Below are 15,944 nucleotides of genomic sequence, written 5' to 3' on the forward strand. Positions count from 1 at the left end.
TTTAAAGGAAAATCTTCCTGGTTCCTCCCATTTGAGGTGCATTCACATTCACTGGCTCAGCAGTTCCACAGGGACCACACACAGCCCGCTCAGAATTCACTGTTTCAAGTAGTAGGAATTTCAGTGAAACTGAAAGGAATCTTAGATTCTGTTTTCACTTTAGCCACCAAACTATGTGGCCCATAAAGGATATTTCAACTTTTCTGAGATGTGCATTCTTCAACCGTTAATTAAAGGCAATCCTTGCTGAGGACAGTCATCAAGATCCTCTCTTTTAAAACACTTTGATTTAGCAGAACATGATGGTGGCGCTACAAAGTATTGTTTAATGTCACACGTCTTTTTTCTAATTGTTAAAGCGCCACCTGTTGGAAACTACTGATATTACATCTTAATACTCTGAAACAACTTACATCAGAAAGGTAAGAAATGTTAAGTGCTCATCCACAAACGGGGCTTCCCAGGTGGTTCAGTGGGTAAAGAATCTGCCTGCAGAAGAGCAGGAGACTCGGGTTTGAAACCTGGGTCGGGAAGATCCCCTGGAGAAGGTCATGGCAACCCACTCCAGTATTCTTGCCTGGAGAATGCTATAGACAGAGGAGCCTGGTGGGCTACAGTCCATTGGGTTGCAAAGAGTCAGACATGACTGAAGTGACTGAGCACAGCACATCCAAAAAAGAGAATCTAAATTCAAAAGGCAAATAATGAAAATGGTACCAGCAAAGCACTCTCTTCGGACAGTGTTACCACAGTCCAACTGCACAATTTATTACCTCTATACAACACCAGATAAAGATCTAGAAACTCTGTTATACTATTCAGCAGGAATATTTTTTAATGACATGAATATCTACAAAAATATGGAAAAATCAATATTGCTTTAATAGACTGAGAATTTATAGGAGGTTCTCAGCTTAAGAATGTATTGTATTTTAAAAGCTTGTGAGTAAGCCAGGTATTTGAAAACACATCTTCCAAGAAAGTGGCATTATGTAGGCTAGTTAAACCAACAGTCTTCACAACTTACTTAAACCAGGATGCACAGACTTGTGTGTGTGTGAAGTTGCTTTGGCCATGTCCAACTCTTTGCAACCCCATGGACTGTAGACCACCAGGCTCCTCTGTCCATGGAATTCTCCAGGCAAGAATACTGGAGTGGGTTGCCATGCCCTCCTCCAGGGGATCTTCCGAACCCAGGGATCGAACCCGTGTCTCCTGAGGCTCCTGTACTGCAGGCGATTCTTTACCGTTGAGCCACCAGAGAAGCCCCTGCTTATATGCACAGCCTTGCAGTATTATTATATAGTTTCTTAATGTCATTCATAGCATTGCTTCTTTGGCACCCTGAATTCTGAATTTTATTTTGAGATACCTAGACTGGAACTCCTCTGGCCCTTTCCAAAGGGAGCAAGCAAGGAGGAACACCAGGATTAAGGGCAATAGGTAAAAAAAGAGCACGGTAGGATAATTTATTCCCTACAGACATCAAGAGCCTCTTGATAAGGGTGAAAGAGGAGACTGAAAAACCTGGCTTAAAACTCAGTATTCAATAAACTAAGATCATGGCATCCAGACCCATCACTTCATGGCAAGTAGATGGGGGAAAAGTGAAAACAGTGGCAGATTTTATTTTCCTGGGCTCAAAAATCACTATGGATGGTGACTGCAGCCATGAAATTAAAAGACACTTGCTTCTTGGGAGAAAAGCTATGACAAATGTAGACAGCACATTAAAAAACAGAGATACCATTTTGCTGACAAAGGTCCATATAGTCAAAGCTATGGTTTTCCAGTAGTTGTGTACGGATATGAGAGTTGGACTATAAAGAAGGCTGAGTGCCGAAGAATTGATGTTTTCGAATTATGGGGCTGGAAAAGACTCTAGTCCCTTAGACTGCAAGGAGATCAAACCAGTCAATCCTAAAGGAAATCAACTCTGAATACTCATTGGAAAGACTGATGCTGAAGCTCCAATACTTTGGCCACCTGATGTGAAGAGCTGACTCTTTGGAAAAGATGGGAAAGATTGAGGACAGGAGAAGATGATGTCAACCTCGAATGAGATGGGTGGGTGGTATCACCGACTCAGTGGACATGAGTTTGATCAAACTTTGGGAGATATGGAAAGACCGGGAAGCCTGGTGTGCTGCAGTCCACGGGATCACACAAAGAGTTGGACACAACTTAGCAACTGAACAACAGACATGTATCTGCATAAAAGGCCTTACTTTAGATCAGACTCTCCTTAAATGTTCTGAACTGGGACCAAAGACAAAGTTCACTAATCTCACTTCACTCAAGAAGTGAGATGACCAAAGGACTAGAAAGATGATAAAAAGCTGTTGACATGGAAGAGCTCAACCTGTGGTGAAAAGGGACAAGTAAATGACAAGCACCTCAATTCATTAAGTGTTATAATGAAGATGTGAATAAGCAAGGGCCCCTGGGAACATAAAGGAGGGGGAGACCCAGCCTAGACAGCCTAAAAAAGGCTTCATAGTAGCACAGATTCATTTGAGCTCAGACTCAGAATACTGGATACTGAGTATCCAGTGGGATACTGTCACTTGAGATTCTCCATCTATCTGTTTCTGTTTACCTGCTCAGTCGTGTCCAAGTCTTTGCGACCCCATGGACTGTAGCCTGCCACGCTCCTCCATCCATGGCATTTTCCTGGTAAGAATACTGGAGTGGGTTGCCATTTCCTGCTCCAAGGGATCTTCCCAACCCAGGGAGGGAACCCAAGCCTCTTGTGTCTCCTGTGTAGCAGGTGGATTCTTTACCGCTTGAGCCATTGAGGCTAGTTCACCACTATCCCTATAGATACAGGTTTATTGTTAATCAAGGTATTTTAAGAAATAATCAGTGTATTAATCAAACTGGAAGTCTTCTCCAAAGAGTCAAACATTTTAACATAACCTTTTTCCACTCACTGACAGTTGTTAATGGTAAAGAGTGAAAACCAAACATCAGTTTTAACTGGCTGCAGGAAATGAAAGATTATTTCACTTAAAAAAGTGTTCTTAAAAAATTCATTAAGGTAATTCAAAAGTTTTAAATGTTTATCCCAGCAAATAACTTGGGAGCTTGCTCTGATTTCCCCTCTATTCTGACATAGCCCCAAATAGATAAGGCTGCCCCACCTTAAGAAGACAATATTCTAAAAAGTTGTATATGAGGAAATCTTGAATATATTGTCATTTAAAATCTACAAGGGGAATTGGGTAATCAAAGAAACCACACAATAAATATATTTTCATGAAATCAAAATCTTTTAATAATATGAATTTACCCTCAGTTTCATTATTATATTTTTCACCCCAAAAAGTTCACATACAGAGTTTTTACAAAGTGGTATTCTGGCAGTTGATATCATAATGACGCTGCATATTAACACTCTGTATTGAAGAGGTATCATAAAAATCGCATGGCACATTATTTGCTAAGAAGTAGCATAGTAACAATTGGGAGAAGGTTCCTAGGTTTACTGTACTCTGCTTGACGGCTTCTATGGTACTCACAGTTGTATCTCAGGATTTCTCAAGTGCTGCCCCACCCATTTTTCCCTTTCCTAAAAGGCCACAAGGCTTATGGACAATAACTGGCTCAGCAAGACAAAACTCAAGATGCCTCCAAATGAGAAAACCTACTCCCAACCACCTGGGCTGCCCCTCCTCCTGACTACCTAGCCCATCCAGGACAGCCTGAGTCTGGCTCACACCCAAGTATCTGCCCAATCCTGCTTTCCCACCTGTGCTTCTAACAGCCCAGGATGCGCCCCATACCTTGTCTCCCTGACACTAACAGGTACTAGGCCTGAAACATACAGAAACACAATCCTAGCCTCGGCTTCTGCTCTATTTTGGCATTTCCACTTTTGATACATGACTTTAATATTCCTTTTAAAATCCAACTGGATCAAACCCAATGCTATGGAGTGTTCACTCTGATAAGTTTTCAAGTGTCCCAAAGCCGTAGGCTCTGCTTTATCCAGGTGACAGTTCCCAGCTTCCCAGGAAACCTCAGAGGGACGTGTATGCCTTCTTCTCCAGCTACAAGACAGCAGAGTGGGTCTCCTGCAGGTTCTCCTCAAGCTTCAGTCCCAGGTTGTCAATTCCAATGCTGGTGACTGGTGGTACACTGCTTTCAGCTGGCTCTGCCGTGCGCGTCGGGGTGGAGCAGTACAGGATGAACCCCACCATGATGACAATGAAGGACAGGATGTAGAGTCCTGAAAACTAGAAGGAGAGGATAGGCTATGGATAGTGCTCTCTCACATACACATATCTTTGCTGCTGCCTTCTGTCCACTGAGTTTGGAGAGTTACCTTCTCATAATCTTTTTATCTGAAAGTTGTCCAAGGAGATACTAAGGACCAAAACTGTCCCAAGTATGTGTACTGGTGAATGTGTGATCTCTGCCAACAGTACCCAGCCCATCAGTCAACTGGGTAAAAAATCTTAGATCTCTAGGAAACGACCTCTTGCCTTTCTCTGCAATAATACAGCTACATCCCACCTCACAACTAGTCCCACTTACTTAGTGGAGAGAATAAAAGGAAAGACCTAGATTTGGACCTTAGACACAACATATAACAATGGCATGAAACAATAAGAAAGCAGAATGGGTTGGAGAAGGAAAAGAGAAATAAAATGAGGGAGAAGAAAAAGTGAGAGACCTTCCCAGGGTAGAAAGAGAAACGAAATAGGTTTTGAAATGAGTATTACATAGATTGCTGGTCACCTCCAGCTGTGGGCTTCTACAGGTCATCATTGGTTTCAACATGTTAATGTTTCATAGATGCTCAATTACTTCTTAACCTTAAACTTTTAGAACCCTGGAATAGCCAGGGCCCTCCCCAAAGCTGGAAGGCCTCCAATGGATTCAGTGATGATGTAAAGCCAGTGATCATTTCAAGCAGAGCAGGAGCCAAACTAATTTCCTCCATGGGTTTCATTTTGGATCCAATCTCAGCACAGCACCCAGCACATAGCTAGTATTGAATAAATGTGGTTTTTTTTTTGGGGGGGGGGTTCAGGGTGGGGGAAGTGATTCAGAGAAGATTAAAGGATAGTTAAAGCTATTTAGAGTACCCTAAACTTTTGAAGTCGGTATGATAAAAGTCAATTGTGCTCTCCCATAGAATGTTCATTTTTAACTGTGAGGAAACCTAAGTAACTTATTCAAAACATGTTCTGCTTGATTTGGAGGTTTTAAATGTTTATAAGAAAAAAAGTCTTGTTCCTCTTAAGAAGTATTAGTTGCCCGGTCATGTCCGACTCTTTGCAACCCCATGGACTGTAGACCACCAGGCTCCTCTGTCCACGGAATTCTCTAGGCAAGAATACTGGAGTGGGTAGCCATTCCTTTCTCCAGAGGATCTTCCTAATCCGGGGATCGAACTCAGGTCTCCCACATTGCAGGAAAATTCTTTACCATCTGAGCCTCCAGGTGATTAAATGGAGGCACCTTTATTAGAAGAGGGAGACTCTGAGGGAGTGAGATAATAAGTCTCCTGAATTAAAGGCTCTTACCTTTTTTAAATTCTACCCTTTGTGTCTGGACCTATACAGGAAGTTTCTGTGGCTACTCTGTTCGGTGAGTATTTACTAAAGATCAATCCGGGGGGATGGAGTCTGACACCAATAAACATAGAAATTTTTAACATCTTTTTCAACTGTTTCAAAATATCAGAGCCCAAGTTATCTTAGATGCTACACTTTTTTAAATTGGTGATATATTGAGCTATGATTCTTTACTTAAAATTTTCTTCTAAAAGTCTAGGTATCTTCATGTTCTGTATGATTTCCAACCTCTGTAATTTACTCTGAAGATCACAGTGAACCTCCTCTTTCCTTTACTTGACCAAAAAGAATAAAATCTGATCTGAGTTAAAAGCGAGCTGCTAGACATGCAGGGACAAAGAAACACAAAGCAAAAGAACTGCAAATGAATTTATCGTTTGCATGTTCCATTTTGAAAACAATAGTGTAAATCATATGGGCAAAAAAATGACACACAAAAAGGCTTTTTCTCATTAAAGTTAATAGCAGTTAAAGAGCAAATATCTACATTTAGGGAGCTTATAATAGGTAGTGACAAGTGTATTTGCACTTTGAAGCTTTTATTTCTTTAAGCTTACTTCCTCCTTGGACTTATTTTACTTATGAGGGAAAGGTAAATGTTAAACTACTAATGCTATCTCAATATGTTTAGTTTTAAAAAAAAAAAGCACAGGTGAGCCAGGCCACAAGTTATACTGCAGAGCTTTCAAGCTTTCTCTGGTAGCCATCACCTGGGCTTGAACTGCAGAATAAAATCACCCTGGTCCTCTAGAGGTAGCCATGTAAAATGCAATAACACCAGCACAGAACAGCTAACACACTTGAAAGGCTTGCTTTGTACCCCTTAATGATTGTTATCACAGGAAAGAACCTAAGGCTATCAAGATCACTGTTCTGATTCACTCTGACCTCTGTCACTTTTTAATGATGCCACCAAAGAGCTATAAATACTTCTTCAGGCTTAGTTCGTGAATACCACAACCAGCAGGGTTTTTTGCAAAGACAACAGCTAGTTCCTATGACATAATCTTGAAAAGCAAAAATGGTTTATGCTTCTCAAGCAGAAATTTCTTGGAACACACTGAACTAGGCATTCTGAGTTCATGGTCAATTCCTGGGAATAGTGTCAATCAACACCATGTAATTTCCACCCAGATCTCAAACTTTATAAGGATAAAGAAATACAGTTGCTATACCCAGCTAAAAGTAACATTACCAAGCAACAGCTGACATTCTATTTGTTCAAATGATTGTAATAGCAGGCAGGTTAACAAGCTTAATACTACGGAAAGATAGATTTCTAAGGCAGTAAGAAATTCTTGCTAAGGAGACGAGAAGGTTTTATTTTGGGATCTAAAATTTTAAAGAAACCCACTGCTTCTTTTACACCAAACCAGTGTTCTTATTCGAACAAGATCTATTTGCTCACCTTATAGCCAAACAGAAAGAGTCCGAAGAAAAGACTGTAGAGGTCAGCTGTCAGGATGCCCAGGTTGACAGAAGTCGCACTGGTGACTTTGATCACCAGTGGCATGAAGCTATACAGGCAAAACATACAGAGGGCAAACGCTACAAATAGCAGGGCTGTGGGGGGAATGGAATATCCAGGGTTAAAGGAAGAAATCAAAAGATAAAGGACAAAGCTTGCCTGATGTAAAATTCCCTGATCCTTTAACATACTGTCCACAAAGTCCCTCGTTAACAGTAAGCATTACAAATGCGACATACAAAGTTCTCATGTGATGTAGATGAAGAACTTAAAAAACCCAACAGAGTGTTAGACGATCAAGGTCGTAGAATCTTGCTTATGGTGTAAGTTAACAGCTCTTTTCACTCCACGCTATCCACACCTGCCCGGAGAGGTGCCAATGATAAAAGGCATCATGGTTGGACACGATTTGTGTGGTTGAATTCAGAATAAAGTATTCCTAGGGCATCAAAGGCGGTTGTTAGGGTCTTAACTTTTGTTCATCCCGTAAGAGAGCTAGTCACGTGGGTGCTGACTACTAAGTATCTCTGCTTCACAATCGCTTCTCCAACCTCACTCAACACACACACAGTACACACACAGGAAATCTAAGTTATTTCCTTGAATGAAATCACCCAAGCATGGTAAATGAATTTCAATTCAGTGACACTCATGCACTACTTTTTTCCACCCATAAGGTTCAAATCTTCCCTGACTGTCCCACTATTGCTTTCTTCTGCTGTTTATCTGTGCAGATGCTTAAGACTATCCGATGAGAGAAGCAATGCAAGGTGGTAGTGACCACACACCACCAGATTATTTAAGTTAATACTTGACTGATTATATCAAGCAGGCAGTCTTTACAAGAAGTCTGAGGACACGAAATACAGATCTAGTAAAGCTAGTGTGACCAAAGGTCAGTCTGATTCAGAATTCCTAGTGAAGAAAGGTTATTCTTGAAGGTAAAGATTAAGGATTAACTTTTACGGGGGTTCATTTACAAGTTCTCAGAGAAAACCTGACATAAACCACTAGAGTTTTCTGTGTACTAAATTACTCTGTGATTTTATATAAAAATGCCTAAATAGTATTATTAAAATATTTATTGGTGTGTGTCAGGGAAAAGACTAAAAATAATTATTTTATATATATATATATATATATACACACATACCAATTTTCCAGTCCCAGTGAATGCTGGCAATATCCTTATATTCCACAATCAATCTGTGATTAAAACAAGAGGTCACAGAGACACCTTTATATAAATTTTCACTGTTTTATAAACAAGTAAGTTGCTTCAAGCTTTACGTACTTCACTTTAAGTGCTTCAGCTTTTAAGGTGATGAATTATGTTGACTTTTGGTTTTCATAAAATATTTTTAAAAAACTATCTTTAATTAAATGACAAAGAATAAAACTCAAAGGAGTCCATAAACACATGTTTGACACCTCTAGAAGCACTGTTTAGTGGTAGTCAGCTATAGGAGGGAAACATGATATTATGAATAGGAAGTTAATATTTTCTAGGAATAACTGAAAAAGAAAGTCTTCACAGGTAATATAAAGTCTAATGATATAATAAGCAGGAATCTTAAGCATCAAACGTGTAAAAAAAAATGAGGCATAATTACTGACATTTCAACAATCTTCTAATAGATATTTAGCAAGTTACTGATTTTAAATATGAATTTAGGCCAAATAAACAATGAATGTTAGTAGCTGGAAACTAATCATCTATGACATATTTGCTGATTTTGTTTTTAAGGATATGTGTAGAATCTTACAGCTGTATGCCACTGATAATTGTTCCAAATAAGCCCACCATTCCTAAAAACTCCTTTCTGCTCAGCTTCTTCACGATGTATTCTTCACACACATTAGAAACAGCATAGAGGGAAGCTCCAAGAAGGACCAAGATGTCACCAATCAGTACATTATTACCTATAGAGAGATAAGCCATAAAAAGGGATACATTGTCACTAGGGAAAACTCTCCAGCTTGCTTCCAGAAGTTTATCTGGCTCATAATCATCTAAATAAGATTTTACAGAAGAAGAAACCCTGATTTTTAAAAGTTTAAAGACTCTTAGTCTTCTCATTTTCTGGCACAATTCTGCTTTCATTTTTCTTATTTTGGATCTTCAGGAGACTAACAGATTGGAAGATGGTGGTGTATACCATAATGTAAGGCCCCAGAAAATGATTCAATGACATGGGAAATTAATGGAATTTATTAATGGGAATTCACTGATAACTACAGGGAAGCAAGGTGATTTTCTCAATCAAAGGAGACACTGAAGTCGCTTGCAGATTGGGGAAATTCATAGACCTTATTTGGATTTTATAATATGAACTATCTCAACCTTGACATAAAGAATATCAAAATGTTCTACAGAGTAACTGAAATAGAAGTCATTTAGTGAACACAACATCTCCTTTTTCATGGAAACAAAATCTACAGTAGGGTTTCTGGCTGTATGTATGTATGTATAATCTAAATGTATGGGCCAAAAGAAGATTATTGCACATATATAAAGAAAGTTCTCTCTCAGGACACAAAACAAACTAGTGTGACAAAAAGTAAGGACTCTGGGCAGGTAGGAACATAGACTGCTTTGTTGAAGTGGTCATAGTAGCAGAAGCAAGCAAATCTGAAAATAAAAATTTTAAGATAGGTAATCAGTACATGTTCTCTGCCGTTTACTTTATCTTTGCAAAATAAAAGTGAAGACATAAGCAAAATGTCTTCTGTGACTACAGCAGAAACAAGTAACACAGTCTCACCTGTATTGTCTTCCCTCCCTGCTAGTATGTCTGCACCAACCATAGTTCCTACACCCAACAGACAGACAGCCACAGCAATGAAGTGGATCACTCTGTATCTTGCATAAAGAATAAACCACGAAAGAGCCATCAACACAGGAATCCCAAAGCAATCCAAAAGCTGCATGAAAGGAGAAATAAATACCTTAAAATATCTCTCATTAGTGAAAAGATGACTAATAACAGAAATCGGTGTTTATTGAGCATTTATTATTGCCAGCCCTGTACTAAATGCTTTATCTGGATGAACTCATTTAATCCTCACAAGAACTCTATGAAACTGGAACTTCAACCTCCATTTTATCCGTGAGGAAACCAAAGGCACAGGGGTTAAATGAGTTGCCCCAAATTACACAATTAAAAGTCTGGGAGTCAGTTGATGAACCCAGGAATTCTGCCCAACAGCCTATGCAGTTTACTTCTATACTCTCACTTGTGTTTGTCCTTAAGTCCAGTAGACATGTACCAATTCAGTCAATAAATATTTAAGTACGTGATATGTGGGAGACACTAATGGAGGAGGTGGAATGTAGAGAACAAGAGAGGTACAAAGTGGAGTATTTAGAAACTAGACAGAGAAAAATAGCACAACCAATGTTTAATTGCAGTTGGGCTTAAGAACAACAGAAAGAGCAGGTTATTATGAGAAAGCAAACAGATACCATTTCCCTGACAAAGTGTCCAACCCCACCATATAAGACAGATACTTGCTCACAGCAAATACTCTCGCTCATCTTCATCATATACTCCTCCACCACCTGTTGATCCTGGGTCCAGAAAATACTTGCTACACCCCTGATATTGCCAGTCTGAAAGGCAGGGGGATTAAGAGTGCCAAAATTATAGTAAATCCAAAATCTTTGCAAGATAAAGGAAAAAGATTTCATTCATTCGATTCTCAAAGGCACACATTTGTAAACTGCATTCAAGGATAAAATATATTCCTTTGACTAATAATGTTCCTGATGTTGCTATTCGATTGCTCATCCTGTTCTTATTTTAACCTTGTCCCTGATGTGCTCTGTTTCTATTTAGTCTTGGACAAGGCAGGCCCCTGAATCTCAGCAGCTTGTTTGATCCTGTCCACAGTTGTTTACTGATTGCCTTTCATTGCAATGTCAGGTATAGGAATGGGCACTTTGCCTTCTGTTATTTATTCCATCTATAGAACTCTAATCTCTTAAGTGCTTTATTGAGCCTGCCTGAATAACAAACCATTAAACGATGCAAATGATAATAGCTTGTCCTGGAAGATACCAAAAGAATCTAGCCATAGTGAAGTAATAAAATCGAAACTATATTTCTTAAACAAAAAAAGTAGACAAAAATCACTCTAAAAACTATCACAGAAGACTCTCTATCCTCAAATTGTGTCTTAAAATCAAACTTAAACCTCTTCTATTTTTACCATTTTTGGTGGGCAATGACTGGCCATATAAAGGAGGCACCTACATCTTGGTAAGAGCTCCCAAGGCCTCAGGCTCCAGCCCTGCCATTGACCAGCTATGTGATCTCCAGCTAGTCAACTCTTGAGTCAAAATCTGAAATCAAGAAGTCAGATCAAATGATCTCATGGTACCTGGCCACCCTAAAGTTCCATGACTTCTAATCTGGTATCTATTACAGTCAGTCATTTATCTAAACTGAATCTTATCAAAATGTATTCCTGGTGACAGATGCCTTCTGCTTGATGCTTTTAGTTCTAAGAGCCATCTATTTAATTTAACCTTTAAAAATTATTGGCTAGATTTCTAATTTAAAAAAATAGATATGCAACAAGCAACAAAGGTTTACTGTGTGGCATAGGGAACTATAGTCAATATCTTGTAATAACCTATAATGGAAAATAATTTCAAGAATAACGTGCGTATAACTGAATCACACACACACAAAAATTCTACTTTTTGAAATTAAGTAATGTTTATCTTTTTGCCAGGTTCTCTAAATGTCCTATGAACATCTAATAACAACATATGAGATACAAAATTTTAAATATATTTGTGTAGGATATGATTAATACAAATTAATTAAATATAAACCTATTATATTTAAATTATTAATGACATCATTCAAGATGCTCCTATTCTTATTTTTTCTGCACTTGATAAAATATTCTCAGAGAAATGTTAATATGTCTCACTATGATTATATATTTTTTTTCCTTTATATTTCTTCTGATTTTTCCTTTATGTATCTTTGTTTCTTTGTTGATAAGGTATCTAATGGTTTATGATGTCTATCTTCTTTGTGAATTGTCCTTTTATCATTAAAAATATTCATCTTTGCCTTAAAAAAATTATTATATAGACACAGGAAGTAAGAACCTAGAATGAGGGGGAAGGATGGATATAAACATGAATCAGATTTTGTTAGTGATACAATGGAGTATACTCTATAGAGAAGAAAATGAAATTGAATTAGGCCTTTGAGAAGGGGCTTTGAAAAGGATGCATTCTAGAAATAATAGAGCAACATGAGAGAAGCTGGCCGTGGATAGAGAATGTGTAGATGTGGCAAGTAAAATGAGAAGTAACATGAGTAGAAAGCTAGGCCAGCAATGTGGCACACATCATGAACCACTGCATTAGTATTTACAATTACAGAATCCTTGAAGGAAGAGAATCCTTAAGAAAGAGGTTCAGATCAGATCAGTCGCTCAGTCATGTCCGAAAGACCAGCCAGTTTAAACTTCCACCCTCTCAGGGGGAATTCCCTGGTGGTCCAGTGGTTAGGACTCTGTGCTTCCACTGCAGGGGCACTGGTTCCTTAGCTGGTTGGTAAACTAAGATCCTGCATGTTGTGTGTCCATAAAGAAACAAACAAGCAAACTTTCACCCTTTCAGATTAACCAGACTAGAGGTTTACTCAAGGAGATAATCTGAAGAATTCCAATGGCAGGCACTCTTCACTGCTGGAAGGAGGTTTAGTTGTTAGATGCACTTGTTATAATATGGCTTCCTGGGACCATAAGTACTTAATTTTTGACAACCAAATGCTTAGGTTTTTCTAAGAGGCTAGGATGAAAGAAATTGTTTGAGATTAGTTTAAGGCATGAACTTTAGTCATAAAACCTCAGTGTAAGTATTTTGTTAAGCTCTGTTTAGACCTGTACCAATTCAAAACTTCTAATCATCATCTGTCACAGATCAAAATTTCTGGAAATTATAATCAAGCAATTAAATTGTGTGTGAGATCACAGGTAGATGTGACTAGAAAAATGCCATTTTCTGTATTTGTTGTTGTTTACTCACTAGGTTGTGTCTGACTCTGTGGCTCCATGGAACACAGCACGCCAGGCTTTCCTGTTCTTCACTATTTCCCGGAGTTTGCTCAAACTCATGTTCATTGAGTCGGTGATGCCATGCAACCATCTCATCCTCTGTCACCCCCTTCTCCTCCTGCACTCAATCTTTCCCAGCATCAGGGTCTTTTCCAATGAGTCAGCTCTTTTATATAGAGTACATTTTCTATATACTTACACTCTTATTATTCATTGCTAAAAGTACACTTAATACTATTTGTGATGAATGCATCTTCTAGGTAACTCCTGGTTTTAATTTCTATGAAATTCTGAGTTTTTCATGTGCCTCTTATGATGTCTGTCTTACAAAAGATTTCCTATCTTTCCCACCAGGCTCCTCTGTCCATGGGATTTTCCAGGCGAGAATACTGGAGTGGGTTGTCATTTCCTTCTACAGGGGATCTTCCCGACCCAGGGATGAAACCCGCGTCTTCTGCTTGACAGGCAGATTCTTTTTACCACTGAGCCACCTGGGAAGCCCAGAGGACAATGCTTAGCACAGTATTAAAAAGCATTCTGGTAATAATAGCATTTAATGCATATTCACATCAGAAAAATACTGAGTTTTCATTAATCATTCATCTTTCTCTTTAAATCTTCAATTTTTCATGTTCCTTAAATTTGGAGATAAGACCATCTCTGTTTTATAGGAAAAAGTGAAGCAACAGGAATTCTCTGGTGGTCCAGTGGTAGAGACTCTGTGCTTTCACTGCTGAGAGCACAGGTCCAATCTCTCCTTGGTTGGGAACTAAGATTCTATAAGTTATACAGCACAGCCAAAAAAAAAGATGCATCCAAAGTCATAAATTCGGGGACCTCCCTGGTGGTCCATTGGCTAAGACTCTGCGATTCCAATGCAGGGAGCTCAGGTTTGATCCCTGATAAAGAAAGTAGATACCACAGGCCGCAACCAATTTTTTTTTTAAGTCATAAATTCAGTAAACTGTGAAGTCTAAACCTGACATGGGAATCTACTTTACTCTCATCTCCATTTATAACACATTTTATTGTTAGCAATAAGGAGTCAGGGTTATGATACATCCCACAGTTTGCTAACGTTAAGACAACTCTTTTCTTTTTTTAGGGTGTATCACATAGCTTGCTGGATCTTGGTTCCCCGATCAGGGATCAAACTCAGCCACAGCAGTGAAAGCCCAGAATCCTAACCACTAAGGCCACCAGGGATCTCCCTAATGTTAAGACAACTTAATCAGTCGTCCTCAACTCCACCAAGTTGAAAAGTACTGCAATGTAGGAACATTTTTCTTTCAATCTAATGAGAATAACCTAGAAAAGGAATAGATATAAGTTTTACTTTTGGCTACCACCTTTACCCAAAATGTCTAATGCCCTCTTAGACAACAGACAACAAAAAGACAACAACCTATTAGTTGTCTTAGATATCTACTTTACTTGTAAGACTCCAACTTTTCTGGGACACAATAGTATATTCACTTTATATGCCATTTTTAAGCAACACACAAAATAGAACTCTTGCCAATATCACAGCATCGATTGCCAACTAAATATTGATGTTTACTTGGTAGCAACTGTTCTATTCATCTATAGCATTAGCAGTTTGGGAACAGATTAACTTCTACATGTTTTCACTAATTTCAGGAAGCCTTTCTCATTAGCACACATGCTCCACTGGAAAACAGATAGCATCCACTGTTTTTAGTTTTTTTCTGAGTGAACAGGTTCTTAGGCAAATTAGCTGAGCACATATGAGTTCAGATTCCTCTCTTAAAGTTATAAAATCCAAACTGGTCAGAGGACTCCTTCTTACCTGGACACTGGTTAGAGTTGTGTACTGGTATGCTCTGACAATCAGGTAATTAGCTTCTACATCTGCTAGTCCTAGCAGGATGTACTTCCACCATTTCTTTTTCAAGATGCATAAAAGATTATCACTACCTGGTTAAAAGAAATCTAGATTAGGACATGTTACTTGAAAATTATTCCATGCATGTTAATCTAGAGATAGTGAAAGCTAGTGTTTGTGCTGGGCTGTGCTTGGTCACTCAGTTGTGTCTGACTCTGTGCGACCCTACAGACTGTAGCCCACCAGGCTTCTCTGTCTATGGGGATTCTCCAGACAAGAATACTGGAGTGGATTGCTATGCCCTCCTCCAGGGGATCTTCCTGACCCAGGGACCGAACCCAGGTCTCCTGCATTACAGGCACATACTTTACCACTATGTACATTGAACATGGTCCCTCCTAATGTCCATTACTCATAACTCAAACTCCTGCAACAGCTCAGCAGTCAGTCAGATTTTTTTCTAGTATGAGGCCCAAGCTAAGGTGTCATCATAGACCAAGTGCTCAATGAAAACACCAAAGATAAAGGAAGTAAGAGTAGTTAAATTTGTTGAATTCCTTTTTCTTTCCTACTGCAACAGAAATATAACATCCAGATCATCCTAGGAAATGAAATGTGTTCTTATAAATTTATCAAACAGACCAAAACTCTGTTTGTGGTCATTCTTTAGGAAAAGATCTGCTTTCAACAGGAAATTAAGCCAGTGGTAAGTTTGGAAAAACAACTTAGTGGCATCTAAATTCTATTTATTCAAGTTAACTGTGAATCAATTCTTTGGAGAATCTAGCATCACAAGGAGATATAGAGTTGGCAGATATACAAGAAGGCTTTAAGAAATAAAGGTAGAGAGAATCATAGTCAAATTCTGTTATTATTGTCACTCAGTTGTGTCTGACTCTTCACATCGCCATGGACTGCAGTACTCCAGGCTTCCCTGTCCTTCACTATCTCCCAGAATTTG

The 15,944-nt window shown here is 38.8% G+C and overlaps 1 protein-coding gene across 2 annotated transcripts in view; it reads right to left on the reverse strand.

The window, feature by feature from the left end:
* Nucleotides 1–3,253: 3,253 nt before the first annotated feature.
* SLC35F2 (solute carrier family 35 member F2) overlaps nt 3,254–15,944 on the reverse strand; it is a 61,015-nt gene continuing 48,324 nt past the window's right edge. For both annotated transcript variants that reach the window (XM_055547786.1, XM_055547787.1), the window contains exons 3-8: nt 14,948–15,075; nt 9,819–9,978; nt 8,820–8,976; nt 8,207–8,259; nt 6,994–7,148; nt 3,254–4,238 (exon numbers count right to left, since the gene is read on the reverse strand). In XM_055547786.1, the coding sequence (XP_055403761.1) occupies nt 4,053–4,238; nt 6,994–7,148; nt 8,207–8,259; nt 8,820–8,976; nt 9,819–9,978; nt 14,948–15,075 (839 nt within the window). In that variant the 3' untranslated portion in view covers nt 3,254–4,052. The remainder of the gene's footprint in view (nt 4,239–6,993; nt 7,149–8,206; nt 8,260–8,819; nt 8,977–9,818; nt 9,979–14,947; nt 15,076–15,944) is intronic.

This window comes from Bubalus kerabau, chromosome 15 (assembly GCF_029407905.1).
Source record: "Bubalus kerabau isolate K-KA32 ecotype Philippines breed swamp buffalo chromosome 15, PCC_UOA_SB_1v2, whole genome shotgun sequence".
In the NCBI taxonomy this organism is placed as follows: Eukaryota; Metazoa; Chordata; class Mammalia; order Artiodactyla; family Bovidae; genus Bubalus; species Bubalus kerabau.